This window comes from Rhineura floridana, chromosome 1 (genome assembly GCF_030035675.1).
Source record: "Rhineura floridana isolate rRhiFlo1 chromosome 1, rRhiFlo1.hap2, whole genome shotgun sequence".
NCBI classification, from domain to species: domain Eukaryota; kingdom Metazoa; phylum Chordata; class Lepidosauria; order Squamata; family Rhineuridae; genus Rhineura; species Rhineura floridana.
Window position 1 is genome coordinate 4235806 of NC_084480.1, and position 24353 is coordinate 4260158.

Consider the following 24353-nt stretch of genomic DNA (forward strand, 5'->3'; position numbering starts at 1 on the left):
CCAAAAAAAGCCTCTGTATTCTATTTGCAGTCACCTGGGTGATCCATCATAGAAGTCTAGAGGCCAACATTTTAAAAATATAGTGAACTTAACTCAAAGTGAACTTAAAGGCCTCCAACCTCTATTCTAGAATATATATCAAGCATGCTTTTCGTGCCCCATCCAAAAACCAGTAGGTTGTCTCAGCTCTAATACTGTATAGAGGGTAGGGAAATGATGTGATATCTATCCATGTTCAAACACACATGATGGTTTTCTTTTTCTTTTAACAGGATCCAACAGCCGCCTCTGTCTCTGACAGAGACTGTGATACGAGAGAGGGAGAGACTGTAGCTATGAATTACAAACCATCCCCACTACAAGTGAAACTAGGTAGGTTTTATGCATCTGAGCGGAAGAACTGGAGGATCTTTGGTTTCGGGACATAGCTATGAAGGTTGCTGACACTTAATTTCCTAGAACTTGAGTCATGTCTCCATTTTGAAAAGATGTGAGTCCCAGTTGTGTGTCTAGAGCACTCACAGTTTGAAGCAGGAGCAGACCTGTAAGACCGGATCCAGTTTTTAATTTTTTAACATGTCTTTCTCATTTTCTGCTCTCTCTGCCTCTCAGGGCATGTCTATCTGCAGACATACACTTGTTCAACAATCATTATAAAGAATTCTTGGAACAGCATTTGAGGGTTAGATGGGAGGCAAAGAACAGAACTTTTGGTGCCTGCACCAAACTGCAGTTCTTAAGATTTGGGGTAGAGGAATCCATGGCAATTTAATTTTGCATAGAGCCAGTATAATTTCTCCTCCCACTCCTCCACCCCCCAAATAGTTATTTGTACTTTTATTTTGCTCTGACAAAGGGCTCCCAGCAGGCTCCCCTCCAGGGGACAGTTAATTTTATATTGTCCTTTGGTTTGGCACTAATACTTATTTCGTGTGAAAGGTTATTTCTAAGGACAGGCACCTTGTCTTTTATTTGGAAAACTGTTCTCATAATATGGTGAATGATCTTCTCTTGAAAGTTAGAGGCAGATGGGCTCATTGTGACAGATGCAAGGCATGAAATTAACCCTGGCAAGCCAATGAAAACAAGTCAGAGCAGGGAGGAGACAAAATATATCAAAATATTTCTATAACAAATTTGTCCAAAAGTCTTGTGAAGCAGTAGACTTGGGGTTAGGGAGGACTGTCCAGAAGTACACAGTTTTTAATGAAGCTTATGCAATCTGTCTCGTAGAGGATGGGCCATAGCTCAGTGGCAGAGCATCTGCTTTGCATACAGAAGGCCCCAGGCTTAATCCCAGCAGCATCTCCAGGTAGGGCTGGGAGAGACTCCTGCCTGAAACCCTGGAGAGCTGCTGCCAGTCAATGTAGACAATACTGAGCTGGATGGACCAATGGTCTGACTCGGAATAATGGAGTTTCTCGTGTTGCTTTGTAGAGTTTGTTGTTGTTGTTATTATTATTATTACTACGCGGGAGAGAGCTTTTTCAGCTGTGGCCCACAAGCTTTGGAATACTTTACCCCAAGAAGTTTGCTCTGCTCCCTCCCTATTGGTTTTCCGGAGACTTCTGAAAATGGTCTTGTTCCAGAGAGCCTTTGGGAGGGATTGAAGGTAGAGCCTGACACTGATTTTATGCCTTCTGCGTTAAATTTTACCTTTGTAGTCGCTTTAGTATATATATATGTGTGTGTGTGTGTGTGTGTGTGTATTGTATTGTATGTATTTTATTTGTATTTTATGTATTTTAAATTTATTTTAATGTTTTTGTGATTTTACTGTTTACAATTTTATTATGTACATGTGTGATTTTATTTTTGTAAGCTGCCCTGAGTGTCCTATTATAGGGTAGAAGGGCGGGATAGAAATACTTTAAATAAATAAATAAATAAATATGATTACGACTACTACCACCACCTGCCCTTCACCTGTCAGTCCCAGGGCAGGTCCCAACAATATAAAATACATTATTAATACTGAATCTATTGACTCCTGGTCACTCAATATTCTGTGCTTATCTTATGAGCAGATCAAATAACACAACAAAGTAAAATGCCAACTAGAACTGAGGTAAAAAGTGAAGGTTTTTTAGTCCTAGAAGGGAAAGGGAAAGGTGGGATTTTCCGGATGTTCCACAACTCCCTAAGCTTAATACTTAGCATTAGTGTAGCAGATGAGCTCACATGTCTCTGCTATCTTTTCGGCACCTATTGAAGACTTTCCTCTTTCAACAAGCCTTTAAGTTGAGACCTTACCCCAGTCTGCGTCTGTGTTGGAATTGCTTTTAATATGTTTTTAAATCTTTTTTTTAAGCAATGTGTTTTTTAACCTTTTTTAAAAAGATTTCTTCAAAGCTTTTTAAAAAATGTTTTTAAAGTTGTTTTGTTTAATGTATTTTAAGGTCTGTTTTTATGATGTTTTAAAGTGCTTTTACCGCTTTTGTTTGCCACCCTGGGCTCCTGCTGGGAGGAATAGAATAAAATGTAGTAGTAATCCTTAGAAGAGGGTAGGAAACCTCCAGATGTTTGTTGGATGTTTTTTGACAACTTATATAAATTATATACAATTATAAATATGAGAAGTTTACAATGCAAGTTAAAGCATCTTAAATGAATAGCAAATGGAAACAAACAAGAAATTTATAAATCCTATAAAACACAATTAACACCTGCACGGAATATCCTCTTTAGTGTCAAAATAAACATTACACATAAAATCAGCTACAAATATACAAGGAAAAATCATAAACAAAGTATCCTCTAGAAATCAGGACATAAAATTACAAATACAAAATCCTTAATCTAACTACGGCTGGAAATAATCTTCATTTCACTCCAGCACATCCTTACATGACCAACACCCTCACATCAAACACATTGATACTCTAAACCAATATATTCAAATGTATTGTTCTAGCATACCCCTCAGATCACACTCTCCACGTTTTGCAAATGCTCATATAATTCAGTTTTGCATCCCCATGTTGCTGGATTGCAGCTCCCATCAGCCCCACCCAGCATGGCCTATGGCTGAGTTCAGCAACATCTGGAGTCCACAAGGTCTTCATTGCTGCCTTTGAACAGCCCTGTCAGGTTTGGTATTATACGTATATTGCAAATCTAGGAGTGAGGCAGAAAGTGTGATTTGTTTAAGGCCATGACTTGAGTAAACCCTAGTCACTGGGTACTGCAGTGCTGATTTGCTTAAAGGCTTGTCTTGTGCTGCTGTTGGAACGCTGAAGTATTATGCATTTGAGGTTGCAGGCTGTAAACTGAAATCCCTTCTCTTGACTGTGTATTGTCACTGCTTGTCTGTCTCAAAACTATTTTTAAGTGCTTTGATTGTCTACATATTGCAGGTAAAACACCTCTTTACAGCAGTAAGGGTTCAAATCAGAAATCATGAGTTGGAGAGCTGCAAATAAATGTGTATATATTGCATGAAATTAATATTACTAAAACCCTTGTCCCTGGAAGGTGTTCTTCATTTGCATGTGTCATCAGGAGCTGTGTTAATGTGTGAAAACATTAAAGCCATACAGTCTAGAAACATATTTATTTCAAAATGAATGCCAGAGTTCACAATCTCAAGCACATAGTTGTGCACAGAGTTGCCTAGATCAGAATTGTGCAGGCGCATAATCCACCACCCCCAAATGCCATGGTGGTGTTAACTCCAGGCTTTAGTGACCTCAGGTTAATGGATTGTCTTTGCTTTTGAGAGAGTGTCTTTGTAGATGTCAAAGAAGTAATATGTTTGGGGAAGTAGAAAGGAGACGGCAGAGACTGACTTGCACATGTCATGTGGTGGTCTTGTCTGTTGAATGGTATTGATCCATCAAGGGTACTAAATTGCTCTGCTGACTGGAAGAGGAAATAAGGGAAGGAAACACTAATCATTGCCCATTCAGAAGGTGACACAGTTCCAGCATTCAAGATAATGGCCTCATGTTCATGTCTTGATAGCCTTAAATCTTGATTGATACATCCCTGACTTGAAGGGGTGGTACTTGCATCTTCCTCCCCTGCCTCCCAGCATCCCAGGCAAAGTGCCATTATTCCTCAAGATTATTGATATGTCTGGCCATTATGTGAAATAAAACAACCACAGTAAATGGAGAAGGGAATTACAATTAAGACTATATCCAAGAGCAGGTCTTTGAGTATGGCTCTGAATTTTCTCCCTTGTCTGCCCCCCCCCCCAAAAAACCCTATAAGAATCCTGCTGGATCAGGCCAAGGCTCATCTACCCCAGCATCCTGTGCTTACAGTAGCTGGCCTGATGCCTGTGGGAAGCCCGCAAGTAGGACCTGAATGCCATTGCCGTGTTCTCCCCACCTGCAATTCTCAGCAACTGGTCATTGAAGACATACTTCTTGCAACACAAGAGGTAGAGCCCTCTTGGGATGTGTTGAGACCAGTAGAAGGGACCCTCTTGGTAGTTCCACTGCCCTCAGAAGTTTGGGAGGTGGTGACCTGGGTGAGGACATTCTCTGGGGTGTCCTCTAGGTTGTGGAATTCCCTCCCTACAGAGCTCTACCTAGGACCTTCACTGTACTGCTTTTGTCATATGCTGAAGATGCTCCTCTGTACCCTAGCTTTTGACACTTGATATATGTATATTCGACACTCTAGTTGTGAATGTAATTTATTTTAAACTATTTTTCATAATGTGTTTTATGTTGCTGTGACCTGCCCTAGGACCTACTGGTGAAGGGCAGGTAATAAATTTAATCATCATCATCCTCTATAGCCTTATCCTCCATGTATTTATGTAATCGTCTTTTAAAGCCATCTAAGCTGGTGGTCAAATAATTCCCTTCAGCAGCAGCGTAAAGTGATAGTTCAGGAATTGATTTAATAGCCTAAGAAACATGGTCCATCTTCTAATGTAAATATGCAACATCACTAAAACCAACCTTGGTTGTTGGAAGATTATACAGCAAATCAGTGTGACACCAGTTTTTTAAAAATGGAACTCAGAAATTGCAGACTTCTCAGCATGACATCTGCCCTCAGTGAATTGGCAGAAAGTACTAGTAAAGCTAATTACCAGGTCATCTTATCAGGAGGGAACTGTCGAAGCAGAAAGCAGAGAATGATAAAAAGACAACTTTAAGAATGGTGGAATAATTCCACACACACATGTGAACTCGTTTTGGCATTGGTGCAGTCTGCTTATAAATGATGTGACATCAGGTTGAGTAGTAAAATAGCAAAGTTAAGTATAGTAAAACTTTGAAAAGACATGGAAAGAGTACTGAAAGAATCCAAATAGGGTGACCATCAGTAGTGTAGTGGCAAATTCAGAAGTGCAGGTTCTCTTCATGATAGTCACAGCCACCCTTTTTTGTTGCTGGGTTGAGAATGAGATCCTTGTTAATGCCTTCTCCCACAACAGCATACATCTCTAGGAGCCAATCAACATGAAAAGGGGGAGGGGTAGTGTTAGCTAGTGAAAAGAGTCTACTCAGTGGCTGACTCATCTCCTTTCACCCTGATCAGTTCCAGGACAAGGAAGCATGTTAGAAGATTCTTCTCAGTGACTAACACACTCCCCTTTCATGCTGATTGGCTTGTAGGATGCTGGAGACATTGGGACCCTGCTCTCAAAAAAGTAGGGGGACTAGGATCCAACACCCTGGATGACTACACTCCTGGTGACCGTGTAATGGAATAGCAAATAAGGCTCAGTGTGTACACTGGTACAGACAACTTCACAGGGATGCTAATAAGGACTAAATTGTATCTACCCCAAAAACATAAAGATCGCTCTTTCGGCCATATTGAAAATTTTATTGAATGTCAACTCAGTGTGTTAGGAATACTAAAAATACAGCAGCAACTATCATAATGCTATTGTATAAACCTTTGCTGTGACCATATTTGGAACACTGTGAAGTTTAGTTTCCAGAGTCTGGGCTGGGTGTGAGGCCTCAGGCATAAAATGCTGGAGAAGGGGTGGAAACGTTTTAGAGGACAGAGCTATGTGCCATGCATCCTACCCTCTGCCCCCACAGCCAGCTTGCTGTCCTCTGGTGCAGTGGAAGATGTTGGCCAGTTGTCAGTGTTGAAATTGCATTCAACTTCCAGTTTAGTTTGCTTCTGAGCATGGAACAGGGTGTGGGCACCATCTAGTCCATGTCTTTGAGCAGCCCTGGGATGGATGGATAGGTGTGTTGGTCTGTTGCAGCAAAAACAGGTAAGTCTTGTGGCACCTTATTATGACATAAGCTTTTGTGGACTAGAGTCCACTTCACTGGTGGCTATACATGGTTTGAAGAAAGTGGATAGAATTTCTCCCTCTCGTATAACATTAGAACTTTGGGTCACTTATTGAAATTGGGAATAGACCCAGAAAAGAAAATGCTTCACATAACACACGATGTACGGAATTTGCTGCCACGTGATGTGGTGGTCACTGCCTTAAATGGCTTTTTATGGGGATTAGATGCATTTGGGGAGGATAGGTAATATCCATGGCTATTAGCTACAAGAGCTAAATTGAAAGTTGCAGAGGCAGTACAGGTGGAACCTGCAACAGGATGTTGCTGTGTAGAGTGGACTCTAACCACTCCATTCCATTCCCAGCTCTCGAACCAAGTTACCATTTTCTCTTCCCTCCTCCACAATAGCTGGTCAGCATTCCATAGCCATTGAGTGTGCTCAATCCTCATTAGACTGTTGTGGCTTCTACTTTTCTTTTTCCTAAATAAATGGCTGGAAAAATGTCATTTGTGTGTATCCCTTGTTGATTTCTTAAGTACTGAAATGTCTGTAGTGTTTTCTCTGCTAGGGCAATTAATGCTGATTAGCTATTTTTAGGATCAATCTTTGAGAGTGGATTCTTCTAAAGGGATGCTATAATTCATCTGCTGTGTCCTTGGCTTCTAGCTCCTATCTCTAAAGCAGCAGCTCCCTTTGTTCGTCTTTGGTTTAAACAGGCTCTCTTCCCCGGGGAACTCATTCCCTTTTCACGCTGCTCTACCTTTAGGAAGGAATAAGTGCCATAGAAGCCGGAATGTGCATGGAAGAGCAGCACTGCTTATCTCCCACCCAAGCCCTAAAACTGCTGTCTCTCATGGATGGTAAGCAGGCTAGGTATGAAAGGAACTACATATAGGGCTCCTTACACTGCTAGACCTTGATACTGTGCACTCTTAGAGCAGGAGTGGGCAACCTGTGGCCCTCCAGATGCTGCTGGACTACAACTCCCATTGTTCTTTACCACGCATCATCCTGCCTGGGGCTGTTGGATGCTGGAGTCCAACATTCCAGTGCTTGGGCTCGGTGGTGGGCTGGATGAGGGCCAGTAAACTGAGTCTGAATCCTAGCAAGACAAAGGTGCTGTGGGTAGGTGCTTCATGAGTCTGCATATATGGTCAGTTGCCTGCTTTGGATGGGGTCGTACTCCCTCTGAAAGAGCAGGTCCATAGTCTGGAGGTGCTCCTGGATCTATCTTTGTTGCTAGAGGTCCAGGTGACCTCAGTGGCTAGGAGTGCCTTTTACCAGCTTTGGCTGTTTCTGGACTGGGATAGCCTGACCACTGTTGTCCATGCACTGATAACCTCTAGGCTGGATTACTGTCTATGCAGGGCTATCCTTGAAGTTGGTCTGGAAGCTGCAGCTAGTGCAAAATGCAGCGGTCCAACTGCTCACTGGGGCAGGGTATCACCAACATGTCACCCTGCTGCTGAAAGAATTGCACTGGCTGCCTATTAGCTACCGGGCCAAATTCAAGGTGCTGGTTTTGGTGTACAAAGCCCTATACAGCTTGAGACCAGGATACCTGAAAGATCATCTTACCCCTTATATACCCAGTCGATCACTGCACTCTGCAGGTGAGGGTCTCCTGCAGATACCATCTTATCAGGAGATCCATTTCGCACAACATAGGAAGCGGACCTTTAGTGTTGTGGCACCAACCCTTTGGAATTCACTCCCCTTAAACATGAAGACAGGTGCCATCTCTGCTATGTTTTCGGCATCTAGAAGATCTTCCTCTTTCAACAAACATTTTAAGTAGAGGCCTTATCCCATTCTATATTTGTCTTGGAATTGCATTTAAAACATTCTTAAAGAGGTTTTTTTTTAAAAAAAGATGTTTATAAGTTGTTTTATTTTTAAGACATTTTTAGAGTTTTGTCCCTTGTTTGCCACCTTGGGCTCCTTCCGAGAGGAAGGGCAGGGCAGAAATTTAATAAATAATAATTTTTAAAATGTGTCCAGAGGGACAGAAGTTCCTCACCTCTAACTTACAGCATGGGTTATTTGGCTTCTCTGCTGCAGTTCATGGAAGCGACCTGGTTGTTTCTTCTCAATGTGTCCTTTGCTTTTTCTAGAAGCAGTTTCCACAGTCCTGAGCAGTGAAGCAGAAATCCAATTTGAGCATCTTTTGTCCTGTTTCTTATTTTATTACCTCTGTAGGCTTGTACAGACATTAATCATGCCTGCACTCTGAAAAGCATTTACCTGTGATAGAGCTCCATGAAGAAGAAGAAATTATTGAAAACCTAAGAACAGCATACCTGTCTTGTTTTTAAAGAATCCACTGTACCTCTCAGAATGGTGTATCTTTCCCGTGGCACAGAAGCCTATCCCCCATGTGTGAAGCTTCTGACATGCTCCTACTGGCCTTCTTTGCACACCATGATAAGACACAGTTTGTCTTAAGCTGTGGTTTAATTGTGAATAGTGTCACATTGAATACAACCTCATGGTCCAAGTTTGGATGACACAACAAGCCATTGTATGGCTTGTTTGAGTGCATGGGCGTCAAAAGCCATGTGGGGACCTACAGAGCAAGGGAGAGGCATGTTCATGATTATATCATGCTTTTTAAGGCAAACTGTGCCTTATTGTGATGTATGAACCAGGCCACTGAAAGGACCTGCATTAATTAAATATTAGACAGGCGGCATGCCATCTCTGTTATCTTTTCTGCACCTATTAAAGAACTTCCTCTTTCAACAAGCCTTTTAAGCTGAGACCTTATCCCAATCTGCATCTGTGTTGGAATTGCTTTTTAATATGTTTTTAAACCTTTTTTTTTAAACTATGTTTTTAACCTTTTTTTAAGATGTCTTGAAAGCTTTTTAAAAAATGTTTTAATGTATTTTAAAGTCTGTTTTTATGATGTTTAAAGTGTTTTTACGGCTTTTGTTTGCCGCCCTGGGCTCCTGCTGGGAGGAAGGGCGGGATGAAAATCAAATAATAAATAAATAAATAAATTCCATGTCAGGAAGACAAGGGAGCGTTCTGTCCCACTCATAGCTCCTCTTCTCTCTCTCTTTCTCTCTCCCCCCCTCCCTCCCCCACGATCCAACAGCCCATTTCCTTGGAATCCCCTTGCCTCCTTGTTTATTTAAAATATTTCTTTAGCCACCCTTCATCAAAAGATACCTGGGCAGTGTACGAAAGTGTGAATAAAAACTAATTCATACACAACTTATAATTTGAAACCAACCACTAAACGTAACAAAATATAAAAAGACAATAACAAATTAAAACCCATACAACTAACAGCATTCAAAAAAGGGACCATGCCTTACAAAAAAAATGGTCTGCTTTCCTGAAATGGCAAAACAAAAGTGTGCAGCATTCACTGGAGGGAGAAAAGTAAGAGGTCAAAAAACCAGATTGCTCAAGGGATGAAACTTTATTCTGTGCACCAGGGCACTGTAGTAAAAAAAATCCTTTGTAAAAAAAGTTCCTTTTGGAAATGCAAGAGCCCAACGCGTTTCAGCTTGTGGAGTCAAGCCTTCATCACGGGCTAAAATACATAAAAGATTTTTTGAACTTGCTTTAAAAATATTCAGACATTTTAAGCACACAGTCAAAATTATAATTATACAGTCAAAATTATATGTACATCTTATTTAAATGATTTTTTTAGCATAAGAAAAACAGTTACAGAGATGCTTCTACAACAATATTGCTTTTCACTTCAAATAATCTCAAAATATACTTACAGAAATTCACTCTTCAACAACATATAGAGACCAACTTTCACTGTTGTTTTCCTTATAGCTGTTAGCATGTAAAGAACCAAAACCAAACCCAGAAATATAAAGCTCAGAAACATACAATAAATTGAACCAGCTTGATAATTAGTTCATCACACCTGATTTGAGTTGACTATTCTTTCTTTAAATCAAAGTAAAGGCAGGAGGTTGAATTCTTCATTTAACCCATTAGGAATCATGGTATCCAATTCTAAAATCCAATGTAGTTCTCTACGCAGTAAATTGTCTATACTTTTACCATAAACCTTTTCCAAAACCCAAAATTTATATTCTGTTATAGGGTAAGGGCACTGATTGTGATGTTCTACAAGCGGTGCCCCTCTTCTATTATTCCTTAAATTACTCCAATGCTCCCCTATTCTTATTTTTACCATTCTTGTGGTCTGTCCTATATACATTTTTCTACATCCACATTGTGTAATGTAGATAACTCTATCTGTACTACAAGTGGAAAAGTGCCTCAAATGATATTTCTTCTGATTAATTGGATTAACAAAATTTGTCATTTTGCTGGTATTTTTACAAAAAATGCAATGGCCACAAGGATGATGGCCCAGGGGAGAAGTTATACCTGGGAGTAAACTTTGTCTAGATTGGATGACGTCTTTTAAGTCACTATGTATCAGGATGTCCTTGAGATTCTTAGTTCTTTTATAAGAAATCTGTGGAGGGTCTGCTTAGAGATACGCACAGCATGTCTAGGTTATTAAACCAGAACTTTAAGCTGTTTTTTATGCTGGTTGTCTGTTTCACCTTAAGCCTACTTGTAACCCCAACCTTGTTGTTTAATGTGGAGAGATCTGGGGAGTGGACATGGTGACTAGGTGAGCCAGTGGGCATTACTGCCTAATGCACCTTCCCACTCACGTCATGTTACTACCAGGGACCCTGCTAAGGTGCCTGATTCAGGAGTGGCTCACCTATGCCATAGGTGGGGAACCTTTTACAGCCTGAAGGCCACGTTCCCTTCTGGGCCACCTTCCAAGGGCCAGTTTTGCACAGTAGGCTAGTTTTTACACACAAGTCACACAGCCCTCTCTATCCTCCGTCCAGAGAAGCAAGAGGCATTATCAGAGAGTCAGGGACACTTTCCAGCCAGGCAGAAACACTCAGGGTGTGAAGTAGGGCCAGTGAGGAAAGATTTGAAGGTCCAGATAGAGACACCTGGGGGGCCACATTCATCTCCCAAGCCTGAGGTTCCCCACTGTGACCTAAGCCATTTGGAAGCTCCCTTATTATCTTCCACATTGAATTGTGTTCAAAATGGCTCACAGTAAACATCAGATATCAAAATACAACAACATAATCAACACGTGTGTGTGATCAGGTTTGCGCTCATACTAAAACCATGGCACCTAAGTAGTTGGGTCTTGTGTAGAATCAACTTGGACCACTCAAATACCTCATCTCTCCATTTGTGTAGGTTTTAAGCACCTAATCCTGACCCAAGGAATGCTGTGGGAGATCCTTTCTCACTGAGGAGGCCCCAACTCTTATGGTCCAACAAGGAGCATCATAGTAACATTTAAACACTCCTCCTCATGTGCAAACGTGTTGCAGTGCAGCATATGCCCTTTGCAGGGGAGATAAATGTTCCTGTTGTTGCACACCTTGCTGCTGCAAATAAATGTTCCTTTTGAGCTTCATATGGGGGTAGTGATGTTTCAATCAGTTATGCTGCTCTTAATCGTGTGTGCCCTTCCTTGTAATAACGGTGCTATGCTATGCTGACTTCCTTCTGGTGGTGGTGGTTGTCCTCTGTTGTATTTTGTCATTTTAATGGAAACATTGTTAGTCATCTTGAACGCTTCTTAATGGAAAGTAAAGTGCGGGGCACAGGTGCATTAATAATAAATGTTCTGCAGGAATACTGTAAGCTTAGCTTGCTTGCTCTTTTTAACAGTCCTTGGAGGGCGTTACTCTTCTTATCCTACAAAGTAATAATAAATAATAATAATGAATTTTTATTTGTGAGTCGCCTATCTGTCCGAATTAACGGACACTCTAGGCGACGTACAATAACATAGTAAAATACAATATACAAATCAAAAAGCCACAATAAGTAATTAATCTAAAACCAGCCTTCAATTAATACATCATAAAACTAATCCACCCCAGAAATCCTGTAGGCCTGCCTGAATAGCCAGGTCTTTAAGGCTCGCGAAAACCCATCAGGGAGGAGGCATGTCGAAGGTCAAAAGGAAGGGAATTCCAGAGGGTGGGGGCCACAAAGTAGCCTGTGTGCAGCCATTGAGCCATGAGCGTTGTCATTTTGTACGAACAAGTTTCGGGTGACCATAGTTAATTTAACTCACAGTGACAAATCATGAAGCACATAGTTCATAGGCAGCTGTCTTAAACAGTATCAGAACATTGGTCCATTCCTTTGTGTTGTCTGTGCTGATTGGCAGTTCTCTCCAGAGTTTCAGGCAGCAGTCTGTCCCAACCCTGTCTAGAGATGCTGGGGATTGAACCTGGGACCTTTGTCGTGCAAAGAGTATCCTCTGCCACTGTGCTACAGCCTCGCCAACTTGCGTGGAACCCCCCTGACAACTCCAAATGCCCCTCCCCCTTTGCTGTCTCCCTCTACAATCTCTGTTTCTCTGTCTGCCCTCTCAGTGCTACCAGCTAATCTGCTCTACTGTCGTAGTTGTGAGTGTGGACAGATAAAGGGCTCATTGCTCCTGTAGCTGGGCTATGTACTACCTCCAGCATCAGAGGCAGTATACCTCTGAATACTAGTTGCTGGGAAGCACAAGTAGAGGGGGATGCTGTTGCACTTCAGTCCTATTTGTGGGCAGCCCATATGCTTCTGGTAGTTCACTGCTGGAATTGGAAAGGGCTTTGGAACTAGAAAGGTCCAGCAAGGCTCTGTGTTTGTTCTTACTGGTTTTGTTATGTGCCTTCAAGTCGACACTATGAATCAGCGACTTCCAATAGCATCTGTTGTGAACCACCCTGTTCAGATCTTGTAAGGTCAGGTCTGTGGCTTCCTTTATGGAATCAGTCCATCTCTTGTTTAGCCCTCCTCTTTTTCTGCTCCCTTCTGTTTTTCCCAGCATTGTTGTCTTTCCTAGTGAATCATGTCTTCTCATGATGTGTCCAGAGTATGATAACCTCAGTTTCATCATTTTAGCTTCTGGTGATAGTTCTGGTTTAAATTGTTTTAACATCCAATTATTTGTCTTTTTCGCGGTACATGGTATGCGCAAAGCTCTCCTCCAGCACCACATTTCAAAGGAGTTGATTTTTTTCTTACCTGCTTTTTTCACTGTCCAGCTTTCACATCCATACATAGAGATTGGGAATACCATGGTCTGAATGATCCTGACTTTAGTGTTCAGTGATACATCTTTGCATTTGAGGACCTTTTCTCGGGCTCTCATAGCTGCCCTCCCCAGTCCTAGCCTTCTTCTGGTTTCTTGACTCTTGTCTCCATTTTGGTTAATGACTGTGCTGAGGTATTGATAATCCTTGACAAGTTCAATGTCCTCATTGTCAACTGTAAAGTTACATAAATCTTCTGTTGTCATTACTTTAGTCTTCTTGACGTTCAGCTGTAGTCCTGCTTTTTGTGCTTTCCTCTTTAACTTTCATCAGCATTCGTTTGAAATCATTACTGGTTTCTGCCAGTAGTATGATCTGCATATCTTAAATTATTGATATTTCTTCCTCCAATTTTTCCACCTCCATCTTGGTTCAATCCCACTTTCTGTATGATGTGTTCTTGCGTATAGATTAAACAAATAGGGTGATAAAACACACCCCTCTCTCACACCCTTTCCAACTGAGAAGCAGCTTCTCCATATTCTGTCCTTACAGTAGCCTCTTGTCCAGAGTATAAGCTGTGCATCAGGACAATCAGATGCTGTGTCACCCCCATTTCTTTTAAAGTATTCCATAGTTTTTCATGATCTACACAATCAAAGGCTTTGCTGTAATCTATAAAGCACAGGGTGATTTCCTTCTGAAATTCCTTGGTCCGTTCCATTATCCAACGGATGTTTGCAGTATGATCTCTGGTACCTCTTGGATGTTCTTAATTGGCCAGCCTTGGGCTATGCAGGTGAGTGGTCAGGGAGACCATCTTGTGCTATTAAGATGAGTTAGTGGGGTGGAGTGATGGGTTTCAGTCTAACGAGTCTCTAGTTCAGATTCATCTTTACTACTTGAGTGAGTTAGCTTTTTCTGTATATTTTAAAACAGCTCCAGGAATGAACTTGCCTGGGTAATCATGAGTAAGATGTCTTTTTCCTTTCCCCATGTGTAATAACCCCCCTCCAGGCATGCCGGGTGAAAACATGTGGGCTTAATGTGAGAAGGGGCACACACACAATCTCTGCCGCAGTGCCTCCCCCTTTCCCTGCAACAGCTCAGCTTTAGACCTTCCTGCATTGAGAGGGAAGGGCTGGAGGGTAATTTGAAGCATGTTCAGGTGAACATCTGAACAGGATTACAGTGGCCTGCTGAACAAGTTATTCTACAAATGGCTGACAATTATTATAAAATACTTTACAGTACAGTAGGGCCCCACTCATATGGCGGGTTATGTTCTGGACCCCCGCCGAAAAACAAAAACCTCTGAAAAGTGGAACTCATTGAATAGAATGGCGCGCAATGCCCGAAAACTGCTGTAAAAGCAGAACAAGTGCCGTATGAGTGGGGCTTTAGTCTAATTGCATCTAATTGAGACCGCCGCATTAGTGAAGCACCGTAAAGCGGGGCCCTACTATATAGTGTAATAGCTTAGCAGTATTGAGAGAGGTGTTGTCCTGTTCATTGTTGCTTAAATCCCATCTTAACGGTTTTCTACATGACATTATTGCTTTTTGAAACTGAAGTTAAAAACGTAAGAAGAGCCCTGCTGGATCAGACCCAAGGCCCATCGAATCCAGCGTTCTGTTCTCACAGTCGCCCAAATGCGACTGGCATTCAGACATCCTGCCTCTCATCCTGGAGGTAGCATGTAGCATAGTAGTCACTGATCGCTTTATCCTCCATGAATTGGTCTAATCCTTTTTTTAAAGCCACCTAAGTTATTTGATTTGTGCTATGTACTGAGAGAATGCTGCCCTTCTAGTGCAATATTTTGATCTGTAATCTTAAGGTCGGATTCTCCAGTAGTAGGTAAACTTGTTAAGATTTCATTTCCTCTAAAAGGTCACCTGCTGTAAAGAAGATGCATTTTCATGGGAAGCCTAGCATTTTCCCTCAAGACATCTTTGTGAATTCCCTGGGCTGACATTTTTTCCTTTCATTAGAAAGTGAAACTGAAAATTAGATCTTGGATTGGATTTCCTATAGTAGGCTAGGCTGAGAGAATGAATTTTTGGGTTAATGCAGTAGTCTTTCACCTCTGGAGGCCTGGCTCAGGTTCCCAGTTAGTGGGTGACCACTACTCTTTTTCCCTCACTCCTTTGGGAATGGTTTCCTGAAAAAGAGACAGTTGGACATACTACTACAATGTGCATTACCACCACCAACCCCCCCAAAAAGACAGGTGTCAGGTTTGTAATATTTGAATGATGCATCTCTTTTGAGTTTTGTATGTAATGTTCCAGGCACACTCAAGGGCATATTCATCTTAACGATCAAGCTCTTATTCCTAGCAGGGTTTGGCTTCAGTACCATCTGTAAAGGCAAGTTGTGTAGTTCTTGCTCCTGGACCACACTCTGGAGAAACAGGGTCACGTGTCCCCCAAGAATACACTGGTTATCCTTTCTCACAATAGTGCTTTAGCAGCACATGAAATTTCAGCCCTCAGTTCCTGATAGTGTGTGGTTTAACTGCAGCTTATATTCTGTGAGCAGGTTAGGAGCTCTGCAGTGTAAGCTGCCTAATGCCCCATACCCTCCTTTTATTGCACCTTTGAAAAAAAAACCAGGTCCTTAAACACAATTCACACAAGGCAGAGATGCTGATGGTAGGAGGTTTAGCTCATCATGATAGTAATGTTTGGCCCTTTGTAGTTGATGCTGCACTCCCCCTTAAAGGTTAAGTTCAGAGCTGAGGGGTGCTTCAAGACCCAGCTTCTGTTATGGAGGCCAGTGGTGACTATGGTACAGAGCACCGTGTACCAGCTGTGATGTACTAATTGCTTTTATCTGGGGAACAGGCTGATCTTGCCACAGTTATTCATGCTTTGATAATACCTGGGTTGGATTACTGTCTTTGAAAACTGTTCAGAAATTTCAACTAGGGAGGCTAGATCATTTACGTGGGCTGCAAGCGAAAATGTGCAAAGATCCAAGTGAGTAAACTGAAAAGTAAACTGGGTGCTTAACATGTCCAGTGCCGCCTTTGGCACCTTACCCCGCTTCCTCTCAGGCCACCAGATTTACCTTGAACAGGAGAAGGGGAGGGAAGCAACAGCGGCAGCTCCTCAGTGGAGAGTCATCTTCCCACCAAGTTAGGCACAGGACCAAGTATCCCAGCATGCCTGGTGAGAACATTATGCCAATTGTGTCCATTTTGATGGAAATGGATGTAATTAGTGTCATGTTCTTGCAGTACTTTAGGAATTAAACCACTCTACATGGCCAAAGGTCAGAACCAGAAAGGACAGAGTAACCCTTTCCCTCTGAACGTGCATTTTCATCAAAATATGAGATGGCATCATGTTATGTAACTACCTGCCATCAGATCAAGAAAAGGGGCATTAGTGGCCAGCAGACAGTTAAATATACATTCCCATCACATACAGATGAGATATCCTTTCCCTAATATAAAAACTGCACCAAGGTTCTATTGTGATACAACCAGATGACACACACAGAGAGAATCATCTACTGCAGTGATAGAGATGTCCCTTTAAAGATGCAGAGTGCCAAGCACAGTCTTTTTCTAGGCTGTCTCTTTGAACCTGCTGTGGGCAAGCCGATGGTCTGACTGTAGTTGTCTCTTTAATTTGGCACTGCCTTCCACTAACTAAAGGATGCAGAGGGGCAGCTCTGCTTCTCTTCTGCCCCCCTCCTTTCACTGCAAGAAAAAGCAGAGGGGCAGAATTATGATCTAGCTGGGAACAGGATTGGCTGCTCTCTGCTGGAGAAAGTGAAATGGGCTGTGGAGGGTTAAACCCCTTATTGGAATACCGTTCAACTTCCCCATTCCCCACAGGAGCACAGCACATGTACAAATCGTGGGGGGGGGGATGGTCTCAAATTGGTCTCCTTCTTTGCTGTATCCCAAGAAGCAGTATTCTCCGAGAACCTCTCCCCTGTTCTCCAGGGGGCATTCGTCAAAAGTGCAATGCACCTTTTTACTTTGTGCAGTCAGAGCCATGATGTCCGGAACCGGCAGTGTCTGAGCGGGAGGCTCAAGGTTCTTGACATAAGGTGCCCTTTAAACGAGCACATTTATTTATTTATTTATTTAATTTAATTTATATACCGCCCTAAGCCCGAAGGCTCTCTGGGCGGTGTACATAAAAGATCAAACAAGCACAGTGTATAAGTACAATAAATACAATAAATCAAGAACCAAAAACAAACAAACAATAAAAGAACCAAACAACGTCCAAAATACAAAATAATAGTGAAATACTGTTAAAATACACTTTAAAATGCCTGGGAGTATAAAAAGGTTTTCACCTGGCGCCGAAAAGATAGTAGCTCTGTCTGCTGGTCCAGGTAGTAGCTGAAGACTGCATCCATGGAGGTCCTGGCAGATTCAGTGAAAGGATACTGTTTAGTCATGCTTGTGAGGCATTTATGAATTTAATTAAAAAGGGCTAGAGAGGAGGATGAGGCCCTGAGTGGGTTTTCAAGCCACTGCTGCTGAAAGCCTACTTTGTGTAGACTGGGAGCAATTCAGGTAGTATTAATGCTTAAGACTCATTGCAGTCTATCAGACTGCACCAAACTTTCTCTGGATTATGAAAGTGATCTGACAGCTTTAACCTGTTTTAAGAACTATTAATTGTTTGGGAGAGAAGGAAGCCTCATGGGCACTCTCTACAACTGGCTTCTTAAAGCAGGTTAACTGAAGTGATTAAAGGAATAAGAACCTTGAAGAAAAATAGGACAACATAATTTCCCTAAATACCAATATATTGATCTGATTCCTTTGATGCACACTAGAAGAGTTTTTAATTTCTTCTCGGGAAAACATAACCTGACTAATCAGCCTTTTTCAGGAAGTGACTTTACTGCTGAAGTTTCCTTTTTCCTGATGGGATATCCTGAAAAGGAAAAATCTTCCCCATTGGGTCCAACCCAATTCATCAGTGTGTGTTGACGGGGATGGAGATGCAGAGCAACAACAGACTCTTTAAGATTTGCAGGCAACTGCATGATATCTCACTGTACCAGAACTGAGCCAATTCACTCTTGTCTTCTCCCCCACCCACATAAGATTAACACATAATATTGTGCTTGAATACATTCATGTGAAATATCAATCATTTTAAGTCTTAGTGACTTGTCTTGTGTGACAGTTCTTATCTTTCCAGTTCTCAAATTTCTGTCTGCGGGGTAGCAGGTGGGAGAGCATGTTTCAGTCAATAAACCCTTTGTCCACCTTAGGGTTTGAGTTCAAGTTGCTCCACCATTTTTCTGGACTATTCAGGAAGGCCCTGGTTCAAATCCCACCTCGCCCATGAACTTGTGGAGAGGGGAGGGCTTGTTCATAAAGTGCCCCAAACAGCTAAATTTTTTTAAAGGGGGGGAGCGGATATACCTGTACAAAGACACTGACAGACGGGCTAGAAGACAGGTTGAGGCCTATCTCCCCTCTTACAGTATAGGGATAGTACAGGATTGGTGATGTGATATACACAAAGCCCTTTAGAGAGTTCAAAATGCTATATAAATAGTATTATGGCTTCTTGTTGTTATGTGCCTCCAAGTCGACTATGACTTATGGCAACCCTATGAATCAGTGACCTCCAAGAGCATCTGTCATGAACCACCCTGTTCAGATCCTGTAAGTTCAGGTCTGTGGCTTTCATGATGGAATCAATCCATCTCTTGTTTGGCCTTCCTCTTTTTCTACTCCCTTCTGTTTTCCCCAGCATTATTGTCTTTTCTAGTGAATCATGTCTTCTCATTATGTGTCCAAAGTATGATAACCTCAGTTTCATCATTGGAAGAACCTTCCTAACAGTATAAGATGTTCTGACAGAGGAACAGAGGTGAGAGGGTGTGTGTCTTATGTGCCTTAAAGTTGATTTTGACTTATGGTGAACCTATGAATCAGCGACCTCCAACAGCATCTATCGTGAACCACCCGGTTCAGATCTTGTAAGTTCAGGTCTGTGGCTTCCTGTATGGAATCAATCCATCTCTTGTTTGGCCTTCCTCTTTTTCTACTCCCTTCTGTTTTCCCCAGCATTATTGTCTTTTCTAGTGATTCAGGTCTTCTCATTATGTGTCCAAAGTATGATAATCTCAGTTTCATCATTTTAGCTTCTAGTGACAGTTCTGGTTTAATATGTTCTAACACCCAATTATTTGTCTTTTTCACAGTTCATTGTATGCGCAAAACTCTCCTCTAGCACCACATTTCAAATGAGCTGATTTTTCTCTTATCCGCCTTTTTCACTGTCCAACTTACACATCCATACATATAGAACAGGAATACGATGGTCTGAATGATCCTGACTTTGGTGTTCAGTGATACATCTTTGCATTTGAGGACCTTTTCTAGTTCTCTCACAGCTGCCCTCCCCAGTGCTAGCCTTCTTCTGATTTCTTGACTATGGTCTCCATTTTAGTTAATGACTGTTCCGAGGTACTGATAATCCTTGACAAGTTCAGTGTCTTATGGCTTAGCCCTGTTGGACCTGTACAAATTACTGCTGTGCTGCCACTTGGCAGCTGTCTGTGAAAAGCCAGGTTAGGAATAAACTTGCAAGAGCAGAGCACTCCATGTTGTCAGATGCAGCTTTATGTGTTGCTTTTATATATTGTTTGTTTTGAGCACTGTTGAATTTGTATTCATGCGCTGTTAATCTTAAATTGTGAGCTGCCCAGGGGACACAGCTGAATGGGTGCTATAGAAATGCCTCAATAAACAAGAGACCACTTTCTCTTCCTTCCCTTTCCCCTCCCCATCCCCTACCCCATGTCAGAGTTCAAGATGCTGACCTGTATGCTCACCTGCAGAAGAGGCAGAGGGGGAAGAGTTTAGTGCAGCGCAAAGCTCAATGTCTGAGACATAGCGGGATGAAGGAATCGATGGGCACAAGGACTCAGTTGGCAGAGTATTGCCTTGGGGTGCCTCGCTGGAAAGCTGCTTCAGAAATACTGAGAACGCCTTGCAACTGGGCAAGGACGAGCAGGTGCCTGTTGGATTCCAGGTGCTTTCTGTCTTGGTGACTACCGTCACGAGCTTGACTTGTGCAGCAGGCACACACCAGTTCCTTTCTGGCTGCAGTGATGCTGTGCTCCAGAGCTGGGTCTGGGGGCCAGCTGTTCCTTGCCGCCTCCGTCCTGTCCCTATCATGCTAATGTACCCAAAAAGCAGAGCTTAGGGCGGGGCCATGCAGGTAGGAGCAGCTGCAAGGTCAAGCTTCCTCACCTGTGATGTCCCTTTATAGCCATAAGCAAGGCGAGGCTTTCTTGCCTGTGGGCCCTTGGGGCCCCTGACACAGCAAAGGCAAAGCCTGATGTCCACCCCACCACTGGGAGGGCCTGGGGAGGGGGTGGCCTGGCACACGCATGCACACCCCTTGCCTCTCGTGATGGCAGACGTGTGCTGTTGGCTTTCTGCCCTCCTCTGCTCCATTTGCTTTGGGATGTTGCAGTTGTTTGTCTGATGGGCGGTTGGTGCTTTTGAGGGGCAGAGCCTGAGCAGCTGGAATAGTGATGCAATAAAGTTCCTGGCTGCTGTTCAGAGCGAAAGTCTTACTGGCACAGAGCTGCACCCCCCTCCGTGTGCGAGGCCGGGAGGGAGGGAACGGTGGGAGGTGGGGTAAGAAATGGTTTTTATTTTAATTCCGAGGCTGTTTGAGTTTTTATCCTGTCTTTGTTGGACAAGCTGGGTTTTTCTGTAGAGAGATATGGATGGGTGTGTGATTGTGGGTATTGTTGGTGGAGTAATATAGTGTTATTTTAATGGGCGTTTATTTGATTATTTACATATTGGCTTGTATTTGATTTCTGTTTTGTACATTGCTTTGATATTTGTTTGAATATAAAGCAATTAAATAATATAGATTGTATGCCGCAAGTCAAGGCATTTTCTAAATAAAATAAATTGCTCTGAACCTAGACAGCACATCATTCAATGAGGAATTAAATCTGCCATGGTGAAACAGGAGCACACCCATACCATCACAGATTACTTTCCTTCACTGGCAGCCAGCCCTTGTATAGCAGGTGTAGTGAAGAACGTTCTTCTGTCAGGGCTGACCCTCCTGCATCTTTCATCACTATTTAAAAAAAAAGCCTTTACTATGCTTTTCCTCCAAGTTGAAAGGCTTTCAGTCTCCAGCGAAGGAGTGTAGCAGGTCAGGAAATAACTGCAGGCTTTCATCAACCTTTTCCTGATGTAGAATTGGAGGCAAGTGCAAGCCTTTGTAATTCCCTGAAGCCTTGCATCGCCCTTTCTTTCACCTCCCTGTCCTGCTGCTGTTAACGAGCCACGCAGAACTGTGAGAACAGGATGCCTGCTTCACTCCACCCAGCTCTCTCTTCAGGCTTTCCATTCCTTTTTCAGCTGTTTGCACGCCAGGGACAAATTCTTAATGATATATTGTGTTCGTTTGGAGTCTGCGTGTTAGCAGTCAATCAAAGTAAATGATACACTGCCATGTGAAAATTACTCAAGTGTCTGTTTGGAAACAATATGAGTTAACTCCATGTAGGATCTGTCACATGTGAAACTTCCTTGAAGGAGCCATGATAAATGGTTAATGAGGGAAAGAACTTACAATTATTTTTTATTCTAAGTATTTCTACCACAAAGAAGCTTACACATAAAGATTAAAATAATACACTAAAGACGTAATTATCTTAAACAGCATCGGTTTAAATAGATAGCATAAAACTAATCAGATGAAGGCTTTATGAAATAGTCTCCAGGATACGTTTGAAAACTACTAAGGAAAACTACTAAGGAAAGGGGCTTGACAAAGACCTCGGGGAAGGAAGTTCCAAAGATGTGGGGCCACCACTGAAATGATCCTGTCCTTGGTTTTCTTATTTCACATATAGTGAAACGCACCATTTCTGTTCTATATGTCGGGGCTTACCTTCCTCTTTGGTCACACTGGGGCTCACATCCAAGCAACAGAAACCACAAGGGCTTTTGCATATGACATTGCAAACATCCTTTGTTTCCAAACGGTGTAATTCTTGGTTTATTTCTTGGTTTATATAGTACATCAAGGGGGTAGGGCTATTTTCCAAGTCACTTTCAGGGAAGGAATTGATAGTCTGTAGCTATCATTGCTATAATGAAGCAGCATCACTAACCTGAGTGTTAATGTGTGCCTTTCTTCTGCAGAGAAACAGAGAGAGTTGGCTCGTAAGGGCTCACTGAAAAATGGCAACATGGGGAGCCCGGTTAACCAGCAGCCCAAGAAGAACAATGTGATGGCACGAACAAGGTAGACCTCTTCATAATATTCAGGTGCTTAATGTGTAAATTATACCAGTAGACTCTAGTTGGGGTAGGCATGCCTTTTGTTCATGCACAACTCTGAGGAGCCAAGTTGTGGCAGTGGCCACTAGCTTAGAAAAGGGAAGAGAGAAATCACAGAACAGTAATGTTAGAAGGGGCCTATAAGGCAATCCAGTCCAACCCCCTGCTCAATGCAGGAATCCAACCTAAAGCATTCCCGACAGATGGCTGTCCAGCTGCCTCTTGAAGGCCTCCAGTGTCGGAGAGCTCACCACCTCCCTAGGTCACTGGTTCTGTTGTCGTATCGCTCTAACAGTTAGGAAGTTTTTCCTGATGTTTTGTTGAAATCTGGCTTCGTGCAACTTGAGCCCATTATGCTGGGTCCTGCACTCTGGGATGATCAAGAAGAGATCCTGGCTCTCCTCTGTGTGACAACCTTTCTTGTACTTGAAGAGTGCTATTATATCTCCCCTCAATCGTCTCAAGGTTACACATGCCCAGTTCTTTCAGTCTCTCCTCATAGGGCTTTATTTCCAGTCCCCTGATCATCCTTGTTGCCCTTCTCTGAACCTGTTCCAGTTTATCTGCATCCTTCTTAAAGTGCAGTGTCCAGGACTGGACACAGTACTCAAGATAAAGCCTAACCAGTGCCGAGTAGAGGGGAACTAGTACTTCACTCAATTTGGAAACTATACTTCTATTAATGCAGCCTAAAATAGCATTTGCCTCTTTTGCAGTCTCATCACGCTGTTCACTCATATTCAGCTGCCAATCACCAACAATTCCAAGATCCTTCTGGCATGTAGTACTGCTGAACCATCTTATAACTGTGCATTTGCTTTCTTTTTCCTAGGTGTAGAACTTTGCACTTATCCCTGTTAAATTTCATTCTGTTTTTTTCAGCCCAATGCAATCTAATCCATGGCAGATAGATGAAAACAGCATAGTAATAACTATTAACCATCAGAACAGCATCAAAGATATTAATACCAAATAAAAACAGAGCCGAATGAAAAAGTTTTTAAAAACTGGGGCAAATAAAAGGGCCTCACCTGGTACTAAAAGGATAAAGAGTTGGTGCCAAGCACATCTCCTTAGTGAAGCTATTTAATAGAGAGAGCACTACCACCAAAAAGGCCCTATGTCAGGTCGCCATCTGGGAGACCTGAAGAAGAACTCAACATCCAAGCAGGTTTATGTGGGGGTTGAAGTCTTCCCCAGCTGTTGGCTTCATGTCCTGCTCTGGGCTTCCTTCAAGCATCTGACCGGCTGCTGCTGGCACCAAGGTCAAGATGCTGGACTTAATGGGGTCACCTTGATCTGATCCTGTAGTCCCTTATATTCTAACTGGGCCAAGAGTTTGTCAAGAACAGCATGTTAATATAAGAGCAGGAAACCTGCACTGAAAGAGGAATTGCGCTCTTAAGAGTTCGCTCACCTTAGCTGAAAAGTCCCATCGGATCTTTATAACTTATCCAAGCAAGAGAAAGAACAAATGTACAGGTCAGATTCTTTGTTCTTTGTTTTTAAAATTATGTTTTATCAAGTGTAAGCTGGCTTCTTTGTAGCTCTTGACGTGCTTTCATGTAAATTTTGGACTCCTGTTGGAATAATGACAATCACAGCTTTGTTTCAGAAAATTAATGTTCCTAGTCCTGAGGGTTATAGGCAGAATCTTGGGAGTCTGAGGAAAGTAATGTACAAGTGAAGAAACTAGTTGTTAATTCTAAAAGGATTTAAATGCTGTGAAACTTGTGTCAAAATAG

General features: G+C 42.3%; 1 protein-coding gene and 1 long non-coding RNA gene across 3 annotated transcripts in view; one reads left to right on the forward strand and one right to left on the reverse strand.

The window, feature by feature from the left end:
- The window catches only part of FAM219A (family with sequence similarity 219 member A), a 99979-nt gene that overhangs the window by 68676 nt on the left and 6950 nt on the right, over positions 1-24353 (forward strand). For both annotated transcript variants that reach the window (XM_061613229.1, XM_061613227.1), the window contains exons 2-3: positions 273-372; positions 22471-22573. In XM_061613229.1, coding sequence (XP_061469213.1) covers positions 273-372; positions 22471-22573 — 203 coding nt within the window. The remainder of the gene's footprint in view (positions 1-272; positions 373-22470; positions 22574-24353) is intronic.
- LOC133375604 (uncharacterized) lies at positions 3208-10103 on the reverse strand. The gene is made up of 3 exons (XR_009760255.1): positions 9969-10103; positions 8246-8356; positions 3208-3861 (listed from the first exon to the last, which is right to left on the reverse strand). It is a non-coding gene; the product is annotated as an uncharacterized LOC133375604 (long non-coding RNA).